Source organism: Balaenoptera borealis (assembly GCF_965194805.1).
Source record: "Balaenoptera borealis genome assembly, chromosome: 13".
NCBI classification, from domain to species: Eukaryota; Metazoa; Chordata; class Mammalia; order Artiodactyla; family Balaenopteridae; genus Balaenoptera; species Balaenoptera borealis.
The window spans coordinates 18,754,098-18,774,932 of NC_138870.1; the positions used below are offsets into that span (position 1 = coordinate 18,754,098).

Below are 20,835 nucleotides of genomic sequence, written 5' to 3' on the forward strand. Positions count from 1 at the left end.
ACATACCCAGATAGCACTGAATCTTAATTTGGATTCAAAGGAAGATAATCATTACATTTTAATCGGGTAATTTCATTTATAGAAATCTGTTTCAGGAACCATCACCTACATCATTACAAATTTATACACAAAGTTATTAGGGATTATTACCTTACATAAAAATGTTCAGCAATAAGGAATTGCTGAATATAGTATGGTCTGTCCATTGAAAGTAATTTTAAACAACTTTTACCAGTAAGTTTAAAGACTTTATAATGACACAAACAACAAAAAAAAGAATATAAAATTGTGTGTGTGTGTATATGTATATATATACATACAATATACATATGTATATACATATATATAGTACTTCAACTCAGTAAATATGTATATACATATATATAGTACTTACAAATCAGTAAAAAATACATACATATATATACACATATATGTAGTACTTACAACTCAGTAAAAATCTATGTGTTAAAAAACCAATAAGAAAGTCTTAGCTTAGCTCCAGAGAGAGAAATAGGTCTGTGGTGCTCTAGCAACTGCAGCCACTATAAGTCACAGCCAGGACGTTCATTTTCATGGGCACATGTAAGACACCCTTGAGAACTCGCAGAAATACTCAAGGAAAGGGGGCTTTCTCCAGAGCTGGGATTCTTGCATCACCAGAGACTGACTGATCCTTAGATTCAGATGTTGGTGTGGCTTCATTCCTACCCACTTGTTGGTGAGAGTCACCAACATTAAAAAATTATAATGGTCAGGCCAAAGATCCTGCCACCACTCTTATCTCCCTCTTTCTCTCACACCCCTCATCTGGCTTGTCAGCAAATCCTATTAGCTATACTTCTAAGATACATCCAGAAATTGAGCACTTTCTAGCACCTTCAATGTATTTCCAGGGGCCAGCAAAGTACCTAACACACAGTAGTCATGCAATAATGATTTGCTGAAAGAATGAAGTGAATTGTGTCCTATCCCTGCTCTTCATAACTTCCTTGACAAGGCTTGGCTCCTAATACCTTTATGTGCTGTAACCTGGCCCACATGTTCCCCTCTATTCTCATCTTTTGCCACGAACCCACAAGTATCATATGCTCCGATTATAGTGACCTACTTCAAGTTTCCCAGTTTCTCTTTGGAAAGCTATTTCATTCTTCTGTGCCTTCCCCAATGTTGTTCCCTCAGCAGAGAAGATTCTCATACTTGAACAGTATTGCAAGAGTCATCTCAGCCAATAAAAATCTCACTCTAACCTAAATACTTCTCCCCCATTCTTGCCCACCCCAGAACACACATTTCTATCAAAGCACAAACAACACTCTACTGAGGTTTACCTGTCTCCTCATCAGGATGCTAAGCTCTGGGTCTAGGCCATCTTGCTTTGGCATTCCTGAAGTGTCACACAAGGCCTGGCTTGTGGAATGCAATAAATGTGAGCAAATCAATGAATGAAAGGACTCCTCTGTGTATTGAATGTGTTCATATACAGAATCATAAAATAAGAGGTCCTACAAAGATATATTCGCTCACTATGAATACAAATGAATTACTCTTTGGCAGCAATACTTCACACGCATCTTTAAAGAAAGGATGAGTCCGAATATTTGTTTTGAGAGCAGTTTATTTTTAACTCCTTCAGAGTAACCCAAAGACAGGCTAACATTTCCTCTTCCTGGCACGGTTATCGTCTCTCTCTTTTTTTCAAAATTTTATTTACTGTGATATGAACATGTAACATGAGATCTGCCATCTCAAATTTTAAGTGTGCAATACATTATTGTTGACGATAGGTACAATGTTGTACAGCAAATCTCTAGAGTTTATCCATCTTGTTTACTGGAAACTTTATGCCCATTGACCACACATAAGAATAATCTATTAAATGATTATATTCTAATTTCACTGAAAAAAAAATTATCAAACTTCCATGTGTCATATATTGAATTAGATGAATCACCTTCCACTTTTTCTAACCTTTCCCCCACCTCTCTCTCTTTCTTTCTCAGGACTGGAATCAGCCAGTTGTCAAGTCTAACCAAAACTGTACTGTAAAAATACAAAGAATACAAGACGCTTTATTATTGTAAGACTGCAACCATATAAAAAAGTATGTGTGGCAGTATACCACTTTGTGGTTGGTTTGGGGGAGAGAGTTTTCATCAGCTAAAAGTATGATTCTTGGTTTGTTTGTTTTGTTTTTGTGTTCTTATAGTTGCTTTGTATGGAGTTGGTTTAATTTTGTGCTATTCCTGGGCATTTAACACATCATATGAATGCCCAATTCAGCCAGGATATGGACGTACAGTTTCTTTTAAATAAATGAGTTTATGGTAATGTTGGAGAGTGAAAAAAAAAAAAAGAAAAAAGTATGTGTGGGCAGAGACTGGAAAAGTAACATCAGACGTAGTTCACTGCCGTTTACTAAGCAGATGCTGTGACCCACATATTGCTCTGAATGTGATTACAAAGAAGGAACAGTCCCTCTCCTGGAGGAGTCCATAGTCTCACAGCTTTTACGCAAATTGCTATAATCTCCTTTGATAAGAAACAGTGGTGCCACTTGCTGTGTCCCCAGCTTGGAGGACACCAATGCCAGAGAAGTTAAACTACTCAGATGTCAGTGGCCCACTAGGGTTTGTGGGTCCCTAGGGAATTACTGTGGAGAATGGTAACTATCTTATTAGTGGGAACTAAGATTGTTATTGGGGTGGAAAGGAGAAAAGAGGTTTTGGTGTGTGAGAAGCAGTAGATGTCCTCCTCACATGGTTGCCAAAAAATCAGTGCTGCTCTCTGTCAAGCAAAATAACTGTGAAGGTGCCAGTCAAAGAGCCAGTACGTTGGGGGCAAAGTGGTCACTTGGTCTGGAGTGCTGGATGGTTCTTGGGGGCCTGGCCCCCTTCTTCAGGCACTGCACTGATGTCTGTTTACAGCCACACTGCCCCACATCCAGCACCTTCTCCCAGAACCAGTCCCAGTAAGGGCTGAGCTACTTCACAGGCAAACAGATGAGACGTGAAGTTTCCAGTGCCTCTCCAGGACCCAAAACACTAAAGGCTTACTCTGTCTCCTTCAGAAAGAGCCAAGACCTGAGAAGCACAAAGGCTTTCTGTCACTTCTTGAGAAGAAGAGGCAGTACTACTATCTTTCATCCGTTCTGGATGTACTAGCCTTTACCCAAGACAGACAAGGACACTCTCTACTTCCAGATACAGGCTTGCAAAAGTGGTAAAAAACAAAATGCGTGCTAGGTAGGAGATTCCTTCCTAAAAAACCACCCCAAAAAAGACATATATGTATGCATGTGTGTGCCTGTGTGTGTGTGCGCGCGTGCACCTTTGAACCTCTTGGCTGGATCAAGAGGTTTAAATGACACCATCGGGGCTCTTTCTCTCTTCTCCCTGCATGTCTTGGCCCTGTTTTCTTCTATGTGAACATCAGCCTCCCAGCCAATGTCAGAACAGAAACTCCCACCACACCCCTTCCCTCATCCTGCCCTCAGGATTCAGGTTTACAGGGTCCTTAGCACCCAAATATTCAGCAAGAAAAAGATCCTTTCTTTCCCAGAGTCTCTGGAAAGGACGCCAAGAGGCTCTGCTTGGTCATACGCCTGTCCCTAGACCACAGCTGTGTTCAGGAAGATGAGGTACTTAGATTGATCAGCTTGGGTCACACACCCACCGCTACACTGTTGAGGGTGGCGTGAAACGCCCACCAGGTAAGAGAGGTAACAATTCCTGAAAGGGAAAGGTTTTCAGTAGTCCAAAAACAAAAAACAAGAAAACTAACAGGTGTCTACTACACTTAGAAGGGAGTAGACAAGGTTGACTTCCAAGTTTTTCCACCAGACGGATGGTGATATTTGATAGAAAATGCAGACAGATATGTTGAAAGGTTAACTAAACCTATTGTGGTGATCATTTCCCAATACATACAAATATCGAATAGTTACATTGTACACCTGAAACTAACATGTTATATGTCAGTTACACCGCAATTAAAAAAAAGAAAAGAAAGAAAAAGAAAATGCAGAGGTAGAAGCAGTTTGAGCTTCTCCTCACATGGTTACCAAAAATATAGGGTTGCTCTGGGAGAGTTGTTTTTAAAACGTTGAATTTAAGGTGCTTGGAGGACATTCGAATGAGGTCATCTCTTGGAAACAATGAGTCAGAAGCATAGCAGAAAGACGTTTAAAATATAAATTTTAAAATATAAAGTTGATTAGTGTTCGGGTGCACCAGGGTGTGCCGTGGAAAACCCACAATTCCTAAATGGGGAAGTTCTTCAGCCAAAGATCGGTAACCTGTGTTGCCTACTTTATTAATCTCCATACAATATCAAGCCCCCCAGAAGCTACACTTCCTTCCAGGCATTTCTGGCCTTTCCGTGCCGGGCTTGGACTTGGGGGTCGCCTGGACAGAACCTACTGGGCCTCCGGGACCCTGCGAGCGACCCGTGGACTACAATTCCCGGCGTGCCCCGCGAGGGCGCGGGGACGTGGCGGTGGGCGGGGTCGGGAACAGCCACCCCCGCGAGCGGTCGGGCGGGGAGATCGGGCGGCGCCGAGCTGAGGTGGCGAGACAAGAGCTCCCGGATGTGGAGAAGCTGGGGAGAAGGCGTGGGAGGAAGATGGACTCGGTGGAGAAGGGGGCAGCCACCTCCGTCTCCAACCCGCGGGGGCGGCCCTCCCGGGGTCGGCCGCCAAAGCTGCAGCGCAACTCCCGCGGCGGCCAGGGCCGAGGTGTGGAGAAGCCCCCGCACCTGGCGGCCCTAATCCTGGCCCGCGGCGGCAGCAAGGGCATCCCCCTGAAGAACATTAAGCACCTGGCGGGGGTCCCGCTCATTGGCTGGGTCCTGCGTGCGGCCCTGGACTCGGGGGTCTTCCAGAGGTGCGCATGTGCGAGAGTGGGCGGTGCGGCCTGGGCGGGGGTCTTGAGGGGGAGCGGGGCCGCCGGAGGGGCAGGGGCTCCGGGGGGCAATCGCCCCCGGAAGGGGTGTGCAAGATCCGGGGTGTCTGGGCCCCGGCTGGCAGCCGGGGGAGGAGGGGCTCCAGCTTCTTCCTTGTTCCGTAGCTGCTAATAGCCATGAACTTGGGACCGTTCCTGTCTCCGCCCTTGAGAATAACATCCGTAAAGGGGGAGATTTCCTCTTCTCTACCGTCTGCGCTGCCCGGGTTGACGTCGCAGGGTAAAGGAAAGGAGTCCACCCTTGTGAAACGTCTGCGATAATCTGTGAACTCCTTTAGGCAGTGGCCGTTGGCTTTCCCCTGTTGCCCGGCGTCTGACACCCACCTGGTGCTGAACGATTAAGGAGGCATCGGGTTCATGAATGGAGTGGGCTGTCAAGGCTTTTCTCATTTCAAGTTCAGCTTGGAGATCCTTTCCTGACCTTTGGAAAATACTCTAAGCTATCTGCCTGTGAGTCAGCACAATCTAGAAAGCTCCCCACGTTTGTATCTAGGTGCGAGAGAGTGGAAAACCGCACCGCTGGACTGTTTGATGAAATGCTTATAAATGGTTTGATCATACCTTTGGAACCTCGTTTGTCCTAAGGACAGTTTTAATTGTGCATCATTTAGAGACATGGCCATATGCCGTATTGGTCGGGAGTTACAAGCTTATGTCGTTCATAAAAGAAGGGAGGTAGAATTCTGTGTCAAGAATGCATTTACACATGGTAATTTCAACCTAATTATGCTTGAATTTGTTACCGTGGAAAGTAAATTATTTTCACCTTTTGATGTTTGGGTTTTGGTTTTTAAAGAGATGGCTGGTTTTGGAGCATAGTAATTACCTACACTAATATATGGATAAATGATTTTCATTTAACTGTTCTTGTTTACAAAGGAGGTACCAAAAAAGTATAAATTTACTAATTTTCTTAATGTTTTAATCTAAAGGAAGTCCTGGGTGGTGCAAGGTAAATAAGAGCTGGCGCACAGAATATAACAGTAATGTAACAGGAAGTGTGCAAAGGAGTGATAAAGAAAGACTGGGGGAATTGGTTCAGTTCAGTAAACACTGAGCCCTAATTTCTGCCATACACATCCAAGGGAACAGCAAGATGTGTGTGACATGGTTCTTTCCGTGTTAAGCTCACAGACTTTTGGACATTTTTACCTCCTTACAAAGGGTACACACTGGGGAAAAAAAAGGACCGAGAGAAGGTGCATCCAGTTAGTAGTGATGTAGTAAAATCCTATTTTTGTAACATAAACCAGAGAGGAAAATCACATTCATAATAGATTGAGAACAGAACCCATTTACAACTCCAGTTGCATATGTCAAGAAACCCCTTTCAAACTGGCTAAACAAAAAAAGGTAGGGCTTGTTTGAGATACAGATTCAAGGGCAAAAATGATTCATTCATTCAGCAAACATTTATTGACTACCTACTATGTGACAGGCACTGTTATGTGTCCTTAACCAAGGGTTATAGCAGTAGGGTCCATCCCTAGGCTGGTGGAGCTTGCATTATAATAGGGAGAAGACAGTTAATATATAAACAGTGTATACTGTATCAGGTGATAATACATATTTTTAAGAAAAGGAAAGTAAGGGGATAGGGCACTTGGTCACCATAATCCTCTATTTCTTGGTTCCTCTAGATAGGCTCTCCCTTTATGGTATGGGGGTAGTTTTGCTGAGAACTGCAAAACTTTCCACACATAACAAACAACTCCATCCAAACCTCTGTGTTCAACCAAACTCTGTCATGGTTTCTAGCAGCTTAAGGCCTTGTTCTTAGGATGATCCCAGCCCCCGAAAATGCGTGCTCAATGCTGCCGGGAGAATTTACCTGTGTTCTGGCAGATAGCCCCTGATGCCCTCTTAAAACAGTTAATTTAGAAAGCTTGCAATTATACATCCCTCTCTGCCCTTTGAGTTCTAATCTACCACCCAAAAGGGGTAGATTTGAATTTAATTGACTTATTCTGAAGCTGCAGTCAGTTTGGAGCAGCCTTCCTGCTTCTCCCCTTCTGCCTCCTTCAACAAATATGTACCCTATGAAGGAACTGGGGAAGACTGTAGCTTGCCTGATGTGTGTTTTTCAGGCCTGGAGATTATTCTGTTCAAAATCATTTTGACTTAATTGAGTTTCTGGCCTGCTTAGAATCAAAGCTAACGACACTTTCAAGGTTGCTAACTTCGCACACCAACTTGAAGAGTTAACAGTCAAGAAAAATGCTGAGATAATATTTTCATTTAGTAAAAAGCTATTGTTTGAGCTGAGTTTTTAAGAGCTTGGTTTCAACAGTGGTTGAGTGCTGTGTAAGTGAATCTCAGAGTAAATTGATTTTTTAAAATGTTGCCTAACGTGAAAAATAAACATAAGTTTTGGTTTCATTTCTAGGGTGTGGATTTATGATTAATGAAAGGCCATGCTATGTTGTCCTTGAAATGGCAGTTTATGATTTGAAGTTTCTGTCGTAGGGATCGTGGTTGATACTCCTGTTCATCCTGTTAGATGTGGTATGACTTCATCTGAGGCTAAAGCCATTGGCGTTGAACTTGGACATTTACTTTATACTTGATTTAAAATTTTATTAGCCCTGTTTGTTCATTTGCTCATTCTTTCTCTTTTGCCCTCCCTCATCTGATGCCCCTAAACCAAGGTAGAATGATTGACTGACTTAGTCCTTCTAATAAATGATGATCATTGTATTTTAAGTGTGCCTATAAGATGCTATTTTCATATTCATGATGCCATTGCCTTACATAATACATACAAATTAGACATTTGGACCTTTGAAGGTCTAAACTTCAGTTTTCCTTGCAACAAACTCTGTGTGAGGATTAAATGAGACTGTGTAGCTGTTCCTTTATTACCATTGCTATTTTATTATTTTCAATAGCTAACACTTATTAAACGTTTATTCTGTATTGTGGTTTATGTTGAATTCTCATAACAATCATATTAGGTAATTACTACTATTATTACCTCCGTTTTACTGACAATTGAGGCTTAGGGAGATTTGACCTAGAGTCATATAGCTAGCTTGTGGTAGAGCCGGGATTTGAAGCCCTTCCTTCAGAGCCCATGCTCTTAACCATCTACTGTTTCATTCATTCAACAAACTGAGCACCTGTTATGTAGCAGGCACTGTAAAAATACCTTGTAAAAAGTAAAGCATTGTAGAAAGGTTAGTTATTGCTTCCTGACCTCTCGACCAATCGGCTGAGAGTTTCTCAAGAAAATGGATTATATATCCCGGTGTCCAGAGTAGGGCCTGAAACAGAATAGGCAGTCAGGAATCATTTCATGAATGAAGGAATGAATGAATAATAAAAGGGAGGAAAGAAGAAACACAGGCAAACCTCTTCCCAACCTCTATTATTTCTTATTTACTGTTTACCATTTCCAAAAGATCACTGAATCCTGAGGTGTTGAATATTTATTACAGTAAAGATCAGGCTAATAAAGTAAATGGCTTCAGTAATTTATTTCAATTAGTGATGGAAAACAGATGTCAAAAGACTCATCTCTTTCTTTTACTGTTTACTTTTTACTGTGTTACTATCACCACCCTCCTTTTATCCTCTCTTTAAAAAGTTCACTACATTTTTGTTGATACTTCACTTTGTTGTATAACTTTGTGACATTTTCCCGTGAAAAACTTATCCCAAAATTATTTCAGATTTTGAGATGGAGGAAAATGAGGGCTCCTATGTTCTGCCGTACGCAGAATGACATGAGTAGATATGACACACTTGACTCCTAGCCAATGGCTCATCTTGTTTACTAGGTTTTCTCTGAAAAAAAAATTGGGGGCACTATGGGGGTTTATTGACTTTATCTCTAAATTAAATCATCTGCCAATAGTAAAGGCAATAAATGAAATTAAATTCATAAATGAAAGCCAGAGATGTTAGAAATTTTTCTTTAGTTTCTCTCTTTTCACTCTTGACAATTGAGCATAGACGTTTGAAACATGCAGGTTCTCATTCGTTCAGTAGATATTGAATGAAAGGGGTAAAAGAAATACAGTTGACCCTTGAACAATGTGGGGTCAGGGGTGTTGACTCCCCTCCCCACCCTGGGCAGTCAAAAATCCCAGATTAGCTTTTGATCCACCAAAACTTAACTACTAATAAGCCTACTGTTGACTAAAGCCTTACCAGTAACATAAACACATTATGTTGTTGTTTGTTTGTTTTTAATTATTTAATTATTTATTTATTTATGGCTGTGTTGGGTCTTCGTTTCTGTGCGAGGGCTTTCTCTAGTTGTAGCAAGCGGGGGCCACTCTTCATCACGGTGCGCGGGCCTCTCACTATCGCAGCCTCTCTTGTTGCGGAGCACAGGCTCCAGATGCGCAGGCTCAGTAGTTGTGGCTCACGGGTCTAGTTGCTCCGCGGCCTGTGGGATCCTCCCAGACCAGGGCTCGAACCCGTGTCCCCTGCATTGGCAGGCAGATTCTCAACCACTGCGCCACCAAGGAAGCCCCTAAACACATTATGTTTTTAAAATTTAATTGATTATTTTAATTGAAGGAAAGATTCTTTAAATTCTGTAGTGCTTTACAATTTTCAGAAGTTTCACACATGATTTTATGTAATCCCATAATAACCCTTTTTTTTCCCCTACCCCTAATTGGCCCTCCCCCTTTCCCTCTCCCCACGGGTAACCGTGAGTTTTCTATATCTGAAACACATTATGTTTTATTTAGTTTTATGTTTTATTTTATGTTTTATTTATTTTTTATTATTGATTAACACATTTGATAATATATATGTATTGTATAGTATATTACAATAAAGTAAGCTAGAGAAAAGAAAATCATAAGACAAAATACATTTACAGTACTGCACTATATCAATATCATAAGTTTACTTTGTTTACAAGGTGAATCACCTGTCAGTATCAATATTGTCTTATATGATACAAAACACTGTAGATGTTACACATATTACTAACACTGAACATCAAAAATGAAAAGATAATGTGAAAAAGAAATTCATATTTATTTACAGGTATAATGATTCAGGCATTGGTAACAAAGAAGCAACAGTATGACTGCTTTATGGTAGCCTATTGTAATCAGTATGATTGCTTCACGATAGCCTAGCCTATACACTAATGAATGAATCATTACAAAATTTTTATGGCATACAGTATTACAGTCATATTCATAATACAGTGTCAGAAACATTGTTCCATTTTTTTAAAAAACCACTTACCTGTGATGATGGGCAGAGTTAAAAAACAGAAAAGTGTAAAACATTATTAACTTTATATTAAATATCACTCATGTCTGTGTAAGGATAGACTATTATCTACATATGTTGTATGTGTTCATGGCATACCTTTTTTTTTTTTTTGCGTTTTTGTGGTATTATACTTAGTCATCTTGGCTGGTTTAATCACATTGTTGTTGTTTATTTTTTGGCCATGCCTCACAGCATGTGTGATCTTAGTTCCCCAACCAGGGATCGAACCCACACCCCCTGCATTGGAAGCACGGAGTCGTAACCACTGGACCGCGAGGGAAGTCCCACCTAACTTTTTCTTATTTTTTCCAATATTACTAGGCTACACAGTTGGCAATTTTTTTCAAATTGTAGCAGACCTTCTAAAGTTTTTCCAGTGCATTTATTGAAAAACATTCACACAGTTCAAACCAGTGCTGTTCAAGGGTCAACTGTATATGCATATACCAAAGAAGTCATTCAGATTTCTTTGTGTAATGTCACTATAAAAACATTGTGGCTAGAGTAATATTCACATCTTCTGTTTCTAGCAGTGGGGATTTGTAAAGGTCAAGGAAACAATTCAGTACAGACTAGTACACACCCCCAAAATAATGTTTTATATTTTACTCTTAGTTGTCGTCTTATAAAGTCCAAATGGTCAGCTCTGTAAGCTGTGGTTAATAGAGCTGTTCAACTAAGCTCTCCTGAGCCAATCAAGTCATGTTCTCCACATCTTTAATTGTTATCGGTGGCTTTACCCACTTGATTCTGTGTTCAGATATTTATGTACCCATTGTTAGTTGGCAAAAAAAAAAAAAAAAAAAGAGTTGGCTTGTCTGATTGTTTTGGGCATTTAATCTCTACTAAGCTTGAAACTCTTTCAGTGTTGTGGTTTGGTTAAGCCAAATCCATTTTTTTCTTAGCAAGTATATTAAATACACAATATTTTGGATTTTGATGGGGAATGAGAAGCAGTATCTTCTTTATTTCCTTTAGATTTGAACTTCTAGTGTTACTAGTGTCTTTAACATACCAGTAGCTTTAAAAATACCAATTATCATTTTTTTCTAATTTTATAAAACTATATCTAGGGCTATGTAAATAATATGTATATAAATAATATGTTATATATAATATAAATATATATGTAAATATAAATATTACATCTAGGACCACATTTTTGATTCAGACATTTTAAAATGTGGTTTACATAGAAAATACTTTATTTTTCTTTAAATTTCATATTACTTTCTATCTGTAACATTATTTTGCTGGTACAAAAACTATTCTAACATTATGTAAGCTGTATTTTTGGGGTTGCAGAGCTCCTTTTTATCTTTAATGATTTTTTTTTTAGTGATTTGGCTTTTTATTTTTTTATTTTTTAATATCTGTACAGTGTTTGGGTTTCAACAGACCATGATGAAATTGAGAATGTGGCCAAACAATTTGGTGCACAAGTTCATCGAAGAAGTTCTGAAGCTTCAAAAGACAGTTCTACCTCACTAGATGCCATCATAGAATTTCTTAATTATCACAATGGTATGAGTTTGACTAATAGTTTATTCAAAATTTTACATAATTTCCAACTTGCCTATCATTTCACAAGACTTGTTTTAACATTTGAATTTAGATCTTAGTATTACTTGCTTGCAAAGAACTTTATTTTGATGTTCTTTTCATTTGTTTTGTCTTTTTAAGAGGTTGACATTGTAGGAAATATTCAAGCTACTTCTCCGTGTTTACATCCTACTGATCTTCAAAAAGTTGCAGAAATGATTCGAGAAGAAGGATATGATTCTGTTTTCTCTGTTGTGAGACGCCATCAGTTTCGATGGGGTGAAATTCAGAAAGGAGGTAATCTGTTGTATCAATCTTTATTTTAGCTCATTTTATGGAGAATTAATTTTTCATATGTAAATATTCTTTAGGAGTGGGGAGAGTAAAAAGGGAGCAGTAAAATAGAACATGGGATTCTTAACTCTAGTAGGTAATAACATAATGTGTTCTAAATCTTGTGATTATTGAGGCAAAACAATGAGACCAAATTAATTCTCTACCAAATTACTTTTTACAAAGGATTATTTTAACCCTCTATTTGTATTTTGAGGAAGACATGTCATTTTTCTAGAGCAAATACTTTTATGTTGTTCTAGACTTGTTTGATAAACTCCCTATAAATCATAGAATTGTGGGACTAGAAATCTTCTACCAAAAAGTTTTGGAGAACCTCAAGAATGAATTTGTGGAATTGCTTCCCAAAATTTGTAACTTCTTGTGCAAAAAGAGTTCCATAATGTTTAGCTAGAGCCTGATTTCTAGCCAGATAAAGTAGCAAAATCTGTAATAAAGAATAGAATTACCAACAAATAGGTAAATGTAACATACGTGAAGAAAGGCAGTGTGATTACTCTTCAGTGCCCTGACATTTGTTGAATGTAGGAAAGCTGGCCCATTTGTCTCTAACCTATGTTTGACTTAAAGGAGAGGGGAAGATGCAGTGAAAATGGAGAAGGTCCACAAAAGAGCAATTAAGATAAGAAGATAAAGTTATAGACAGAAAATGATGATTTTTCAGCCTCTAAATATGAATGCTATCAAAATCAATGCAGTATATCAATGACTACATTTATTGATTTCATTCAGTAAGCACTTATTGTCTTCTCTGTAGCAAGTTCTATGTTAAGTTTTATATATATAATATTTTGAACTTATTCACTAAATATCAGAAATAAGATATAGGAAGGATTAAAGCTTGAAAAACACATTTTTGAACAAATCAAGGAAGCCCAGTGTTAAACTGAATATTGAGCTTTATATGATATATGATTAAGTTAAAAAAGTTCAAAAAGTATCTATACACATCCACAAACACAAATTTGGCAAAAATTTAGTGGAAAGCCAAGGGAATTCCTATATACCAATACTGAAGGCTTCATTTATTATATCATGTTATAATCATTAATGTTGGTATTGCTCAGCCTTCATTATTACCAACAATAATAATAAGTAAACATTATTTATTTATTGTTATGTATATTTTATATTAGTATTTTTTTTAACTACTGGTAAGAATGTATCATACATTATATAAGCAGTTCTATCAATATGAAAGTTTCAATAATTTAATGGGGAACTATTCATTTTTCTGTAATAATTCCATGAAAGTAATTTCTCAACCACATTAGATAAATAACACATACATTGTATTTCTATAGAAGCACATAGTGAGCAGTAGATTTAAAGGGCTCAAATATTGAATTATGGGTACTTTATAACAAATTCAGTTCTTTTTGAAACTATTTTAAGGTTGCCTTTATGTCCTCCCAAAGCATCATATTTGTATAAATAGCTTAAAACTTTAATTACTCAGAATTTCTCTATAAGATACTTTATTTTTCTCTTATTATTGTTATTGAAAAACAAAGATAAATCATCAGAATTATTAGAGGTTTTGTTTCTTTAAAAAATCTTTTAAATTGTTTATTTAGATACAGAAATATTCTACCTTCTGAGTTCATTTTTATTTGCTTTTTAAAAAAATTACTGAATGAACATTTTCAGTGTTGAAAGCACCTGGGACTTACTGTAGCTTTTTGCTTTTAGTTCGTGAAATGACTGAGCCTCTGAATTTGAATCCAGCTAAACGACCTCGTCGACAAGACTGGGATGGAGAATTATATGAAAATGGCTCGTTTTATTTTGCTAAAAGACATTTGATAGAGATGGGTTACTTACAGGTTTGTGCCCTCATTTTGCAAAAACCTTTCAAACCCTTTTATCTATATACTTTGAGTTCTAAGAAAGAAGTATGGCACGTAAAGGAAAGTATTAACCCCTAGGGGAAAAGCAGTAACTGACAAGATTTACCATCTGAGGCATTTATCCTGCACACTTACCCCAAAATGATCTTTGGGGTTCATTCAGTGAGTATGGGAAGGATTCTGCTACAATTGTAACATTAAGATAAGAAATGAAACAAGTATTGAATGTTCTATATGTGTCCTGGTATTCATATTATTTCATTCAAAACTCTGTTTTTAATCCATAGTTGTTATTACTGTCAAGTTGTGGTTGTACAGTTGAATAACCTTTATTACTTTGAAGAGAGACAAAAAAACACAACAGGATAGTAGAGGTGAAAGAGCACCAACCTGGGCATCAGGAAAACCGGAATATATTGTAGTAAAATCTCTATCTATAACTATTTAACCTTGAATATATCATTTTATCTGTTCTGAGTCTTAATGCTCTCATTTTACAATAAGGGAGTTGGATGTCTCTCTCATCTTTAGAGCCTGTGTGGTTACATCATATACTATTTGTTCATTTTGGTTATAGCTATTCTTTATTCAGCACTTACTATGGACCCAGGACTATATGAAATACTACATAGGTTATCTTATATAACGGAATAAAATGGATGTTCCTAGTTCTGTTTCAGAGGAGGAAACGGCAGCTCTGAAAAATGAAGCAATTGGCTCAAAGCAAAAACAAGTTGTAAATGGCACTGTTAGGATTTGGATTCAAGTCCTTATGTTACTCAAAAAATAGCATTTAAGAACCCCTGAACTCCACTCTTTATAGTAAAAATTCTAATGTGACTCATTCTCTAAGGGGAAGGAATTTTTCCAATCTTCTGGTCAGTAGGCAAACTGTAGGCTGGCTGTTCAGTTAAGTTTGAGTATTCAGGAAAATTAGATTTGACATCTACAGATACCACCCTCCATAAGCTCTTTGCTAAGGGGAACTGTGATTTGACCCTTTCCTAAAGTGCGGAGAAAAATAGCTTTCTCCTTGTAACAAGATTTGTAAAGAGACTGACAATTTTGAAAAATGAAAATTTCTAGTGATTGATATTGACCTTCAAATGATTACAATCAGGAAAGGCCTCACTCCTCTTGCGCCATACCCCAGGATCATGACACTGTTCCTACCTTTGCCCACGTATGACCCAGACAATTATTGTCCACTCCCATCTGTAGCTCAGGGATCTAAGACAATTCTGTACTGTAGATACTACAGTTCCTTTTCCTCCCCAATCTTACCCCTATTGCAAATAGGAACAGAAGTTCCAAAAACATTTATACTACTGCTTTTGGATGATGATGGGAGAGACTACCAGAACAAAGGGGATACAATTAGGGATTCCCAGAAAATTCCTTGTGGTCAGAATACTGGAGGATGCGTATTATTTCTACTCTGTTTCAATCTTAAAAATCTATTTAAAGAAAGAAAGATGGGAACTTGCACTGTGTAGATAGAATTTGGAAAATGTCAAGGTTATTTGTTTTATGTGGTTTGAATATATGGAAAACAATAAGCTCTCCCCTCCAAAAAAAATTATTTGTTGTATGTCTGGTATTACTGGCTTATTCATTTTTCTTAGTACTGTAGAAGTGGATTCATTGTTCTGTATTGTAATAAACTTTTTGATACGTGTGAATGCATGTTGACAACAGTCCTCATGGCACCTGTGCTATCTTTAGGGTGGGAAAATGGCGTACTACGAGATGCGAGCCGAGCACAGTGTGGACATAGATGTGGACATTGACTGGCCTATTGCAGAACAAAGAGTATTAAGGTAAAAACAAGATTGTATAGCCTTTGCACTACACCATAATGAATGATTTTTAGTAGATACATTTAAATTCACTTGTGGACAACTGATTTTTGATCCTCCAATCTTAGGATCTTTTGTAATTATTTTGCTTATGTGAGGAAGACATATACATAAAATATGCCTATAGATGGCTTATTCAATAACTTGAGAAGCACATAATCTGGTTAGACCACACTTAAAATCCTTGCATTGTAAGCTGAAGTGTATATGTGAGGTTACTTGGAAAGGTAATGTTTGAGTAATTAAATGGAAACGGGTTATCAAGTTTACTGGTGTTAGCTAGATGAGAGGGAGTGATTAGTATCACACTTGGATTCAAAAGTCTATTTTGGTTTCTTTTAGATTTGGCTATTTTGGCAAAGAGAAGCTGAAGGAGATAAAACTTTTGGTTTGCAATATTGATGGATGTCTAACCAATGGCCACATTTATGTATCAGGAGACCAAAAAGAAATAATATCTTATGATGTAAAAGATGCTATTGGGATAAGTTTATTAAAGAAAAGTGGTATTGAGGTATGTGCCCCCTGAACATAGCAATGCTTTTTAAGATTGTGATTTAAGGTCAAGGAACATGTGAGGGAAATAAGAGATATACATTTTTAGTATTATCAATTAAAATATCTGAAATTTGGCTTTCACATGCCTAGAAAATTGTGCTGTTTACTTCTGGATGAGTAGAATTAGTAATTTGTCTATCAATAAATAATATTTCTTATTTATTTAATGAGTATGGTAGTAGGTGCTATCTAGTATTTCCGATAGGATCTTGCAACCCGAAAGATTTCACAGAAAATAGGTGTCAGCATTTGGAAAAAAGCAAATCTCAGGTGGATTTTTTAAATGTAGCTTATTCTTATGATTGAAAATTTTAATTCAAAATAACAATACTTATGTGTATTTTCAAAAATGAAGTTTAAGATGATTTCTTAGAATTCACTAGAAATCTTAAATACGTGTTTCTGAGCAGCATGAGAGACAAGTTAGACTTTCCTCTGAATAAATTGAATTATTGGAGAATCTTAGATTGTTATCAGACAATGTATATTTTATTTTTTACCTGTAGATAGACTCCTTTCCACTGTAGAAAACAGTCTTTCGCCTTTATTGGACTACTAGCAATCAAATGTGTTAAAGCTTCATCATTTTAAAATAAATTAGTTGATTTTACTTAATTAGTCCTTCAGACTACTCACTTGTGATTTGTATTATTTAAAAGGTGTTATTTTATTATGAGAGATTTCTGTTTTCTCATTTTGCCCTTTGTTTTTTGTTTCTTAAGGTGAGGTTAATCTCAGAAAGGGCCTGTTCAAAGCAGACTCTCTCTTCCTTAAAACTGGATTGCAAAATGGAAGTCAGTGTACCAGACAAGCTTGCAGTTGTAGATGAATGGAGAAAAGAAATGGGCCTGTGCTGGAAAGAAGTGGCATATCTTGGTTGGTATCCTTCTATTCAGCCATAATAATGGATTAAAGATGTCTGATATATAGGAAGTACATTCTGAATATTTTTTGCTATTATTAAAATGTACATAGATTTGACTCTCCAGATTCCATTTCCAGGAAAGAAATTGAACAAATATGCCAATAATGGAGGGATAAAAAGAACCCACCTAAATATCCTGCAAAAATATATTTATGCAATCATTAAAAACAATGCTGTAATATGTATTCCTTGACATGGTCACATGTCATAAGTTTTTCACTTTAGCATTAAGCAAGTATATTTATCAGGTGTCTCCTCTATGCATACTTGGAACTGGTTGCTGGGACTTATTGCTTACAGAGTTTACAGTCTAATGATGTCAACATTTTTGAATATCAGTAATGAAAAGTTATTAAAATACATAATAACTATAAACCGTGTATGAGATAAATATTTACAAGGACAATATGGGCCTCAAAAGAAGAAGCACAGGGATGCTTTGGGAGCACGTGATCTGGGGACTTCAGGAATAGCCTTTGAATCACATGTGAAGATTCAGTGGAGAAAAATACTATAGAACCTTTGATAGAAAATGATCCAATTTTTGTAAGAAGAAAACAATTTTAATGGAACATATAACAAATCCCAGCTGTACTTATTATTACCTGTGCAACCTTAAGCAGCTTCTCTAAGCCTTAGTTTTCCTATTTATAGTATAACCACAAATCAAACTTCATAAGGCTATTGGGAAAGAAATTGAAGATAATATAAGATCCTTAAAATAGTGTATGCATTTAGTAATAAGTGTATATCATTTATATAAGTAAAACTGTAAAATATATATGCCAGAGTGTAGTGATTATCCATAAATAATGATAATTAGGTTAATTTTGATTTTTTTTTGCCTTCGTTTATTTTTTTAAAAAGTTTCTACCAAGAGTATGCATTACTTATATCACATAAGGAAAAAAATATAAAAAGTAGAGGTTAGAAAAGCAAGAAAATAGAGAATAAACTCCAAATTTTTATTTTAAAAATCAGAGCAGTATTTTGTATCAGCCACATAAATGTATAAAAGTGCATTCCTTTAAAATGTTGACACTATTTTTTTCTTCCAATTTTATTGAGATATAACTGACTTACAGAACTGTATAAGTTTAAGGTCTACAGCACAGTGATTTAACTTACATACATCATGCAGTGATTATCACAGTAAATTTAGTGAATATCCATCATCTCATATAGATACATATGAGATAATAAAAATATGTTTTCCCTGCGATGAGAACTCTTAAGGTTAATCTCTTAACATACTGCTTTAATGAGTATAGCTTTTGAAAACAGGGAACATGATTCCTTCAGCTCTGTTCTTCTTTCTCAAGATTGTTTTGGCTACTTGGGGTCTTTTGTTTCCATACACATTTTAGATTTATTCTAGTTCTGTGAAAAATGCCTTTGGTATTTTGGTAGGGATTGCATTGACTCTGCAGATTGCCTTTGGTGTAGTTATGATCATTTTAACAACATTAATTCTTCTAATCCATGAGCACAGTATATCTTTCCATCTGTTTGTGTCATCTTCAGTTTCTTTTGTCAGTGTCTTAAAGAGTTTTCTGAGTACAGGTCTTTTACCTCCTTAGATTTATTCCTAGGTATTTTATTCTTTTTGATGAAATAGTAAATGGGATTGTTTTCTTAATTTCTCATTCTGAGAGTTCATTATTAATATGTATAGAAATGCAATAGACTTCTATGTATTAATTTTGTATCCTGCAACTTTACTGAATTCATTTATTCTAATAAACACTTTTATAAATAAAATTGAATAAAGTTTAGTTTCAGGGGTGGGTTATACAAAGAAATACTTTAATTTTTATCATCTTTCATTGAAAACAATTCAAATTTCAATACCTTTAATAATAAAAGAAAAATTTCAGTAGATAAATGTAGAACAGATTTAAAACAAACACTCTTAACCAACATTTATTAGTAGTATTTGGTCTATATTATAGTAATAGTTATATGCAGAATGGTGAATGTTAGATCCTGGGAGCTTCTGAAATTCATCCTACCAAAAAAAAGAAAAAAATAAGAGGGGGAGGTGGAGAAACTGATAAGCAAGGCAGGGAGAGAAAGGATGTAGTTATGTCAGTGTGATGGTAATTTTTCAACAAGCAGCATACAAATCAGAACTGTTAGAGACTTAAGATGTATAGCAACAAAATGCAGTATGTGGACCTTTTTTGGTTTCTGATTCAAATGAATCAACTATAAAAAGACAATTTTGAGACAGCTGAGGATATTTGAGCATGCACTAGGTTATTAGATGATATTAAGGAATTAGTGTTGATTTTGTTGGTTGGGTGATATTGTGTCAGTTTCTTAAAAATATATGTATTATAGACAGATGGCAAAGAGTTTATGGGTAAAGTATGTTGTCTGGGAATTCCTTCTTCTCCCTTTCCTCCAAAAAACTTGAGGGCAGGGAATGGACAAAAATATTGATAAATAATGCAGAACATTAATAATTACTTTACATAAATTTGGGATTCTTGCATGTTTGAAATTTTCCTTAATAAAAAGTTTAAATAATTATAGTTTATATTAGATTTCTAGTAATTGTAATATGCATGGCAAGCAGAAAGTACACTCCATTCTCCTCTAATTGATAAGCGTTTATTATTAATTACTTAGGAGAAACCCTAGACCTTAAGTATTTATTATACTTGGAAATACTTTTATTTTTGTTCCATCTAATCTGTAGTATTCTAATATACAGTGTCTGAAGTTGCCAGAATTACTTACTGATTGCTGTTTGCATTATTTAGGAAGAAAATTCCTTCTCTCTTTAAATATTCAACCAGTGTTTCTTTAACTTGATAGGAAATGAAGTGTCTGATGAGGAATGCTTGAAGAAAGTGGGCCTCAGTGGCGTTCCTGCTGATGCCTGTGCCGCTGCCCGGAAGGCTGTTGGATATATTTGCAAAAGCAATGGTGGCCGTGGTGCCCTCCGAGAGTTTGCAGAGCACGTTTTCCTACTAATGGAAAAGGTTATTAATTCATGCCAAAAATAGAAATTAGTGTTATGTTGGAAAAGAAAGTATACAGCCTTCTTCAGCCACTTTACTTTTATTTTTGATTAAGTACAATTCCATGCTGTAATGTTAACAGAGAGTGTGATTGGATTTGTGATATATCTTAATATCTTTTAAAGCAGAGTCTTCTCAAACTGTCACTCCAAAACCTTCTATGAAATAACTGTGCTGTATTTTTCTCTTTATGCAGGATCATTATTTAGAGATTGATTACAGTCTCTCTCAGATTTTTAGTAAATGCAAGTAAGAGCGCCATCAAAATTGACTTTGTATTTTACCCTGTAAAATTGTGTGTTTGTGTGCTTTTAATGATGCTGAAACTTTATTTATTTTGGGACAGTTTGTCTGGTAAGACATGCCCTTCTATTAATTAATAAAATTACATTTCACAAACTTGATGCAAACTGTCTTGTTGCTGTAGAAGAGATGTACCGAACATTGCCTGATTTCAACACTGACCACGCGGTCAGCGTGAGAAACAAGCCACTAAATACCAGCTGTGGAGCATCC

The 20,835-nt window shown here is 36.6% G+C and overlaps 1 protein-coding gene and 2 long non-coding RNA genes across 4 annotated transcripts in view; all 3 read left to right on the top strand.

Moving 5' to 3' along the window:
- Positions 1 to 20,835, top strand: part of LOC309609923 — a 477,943-nt gene that overhangs the window by 397,053 nt on the left and 60,055 nt on the right. The window lies entirely within an intron of this gene.
- Positions 4,512 to 20,723, top strand: CMAS (cytidine monophosphate N-acetylneuraminic acid synthetase). Of its 2 annotated transcripts, XM_082352004.1 has the most exons (8): positions 4,512 to 4,880; positions 11,584 to 11,726; positions 11,886 to 12,041; positions 13,791 to 13,924; positions 15,674 to 15,768; positions 16,150 to 16,321; positions 17,088 to 17,241; positions 20,114 to 20,723. In XM_082352004.1, the coding sequence occupies exons 1-8, from the start codon at positions 4,621 to 4,623 to the stop codon at positions 20,302 to 20,304; spliced, it is 1,305 nt and encodes a 434-aa protein (XP_082208130.1). In that variant the 5' UTR covers positions 4,512 to 4,620; the 3' UTR covers positions 20,305 to 20,723. The 2 variants fall into 2 exon arrangements, with proteins under 2 accessions (XP_082208130.1, XP_082208131.1); XM_082352005.1 differs by lacking the exon at positions 11,584 to 11,726 and having other exon boundaries at positions 4,743 to 4,880.
- LOC309609924 lies at positions 4,906 to 7,661 on the top strand. The gene is made up of 2 exons (XR_014233660.1): positions 4,906 to 5,408; positions 7,425 to 7,661. It is a non-coding gene; the product is annotated as an uncharacterized lncRNA (long non-coding RNA).

Bases quoted from the DNA above. Each gene is read 5' to 3' on its own strand.
- CMAS (XM_082352004.1), top strand. From the start codon at position 4,621: ATGGACTCGGTGGAGAAGGGGGCAGCCACCTCCGTCTCCAACCCGCGG. The intron at 4,881-11,583 runs GTGCGCATGTGC...ATATCTGTACAG, and splicing joins GACTCGGGGGTCTTCCAGAG to TGTTTGGGTTTCAACAGACC. The intron at 16,322-17,087 runs GTATGTGCCCCC...TTGTTTCTTAAG, and splicing joins TAAAGAAAAGTGGTATTGAG to GTGAGGTTAATCTCAGAAAG.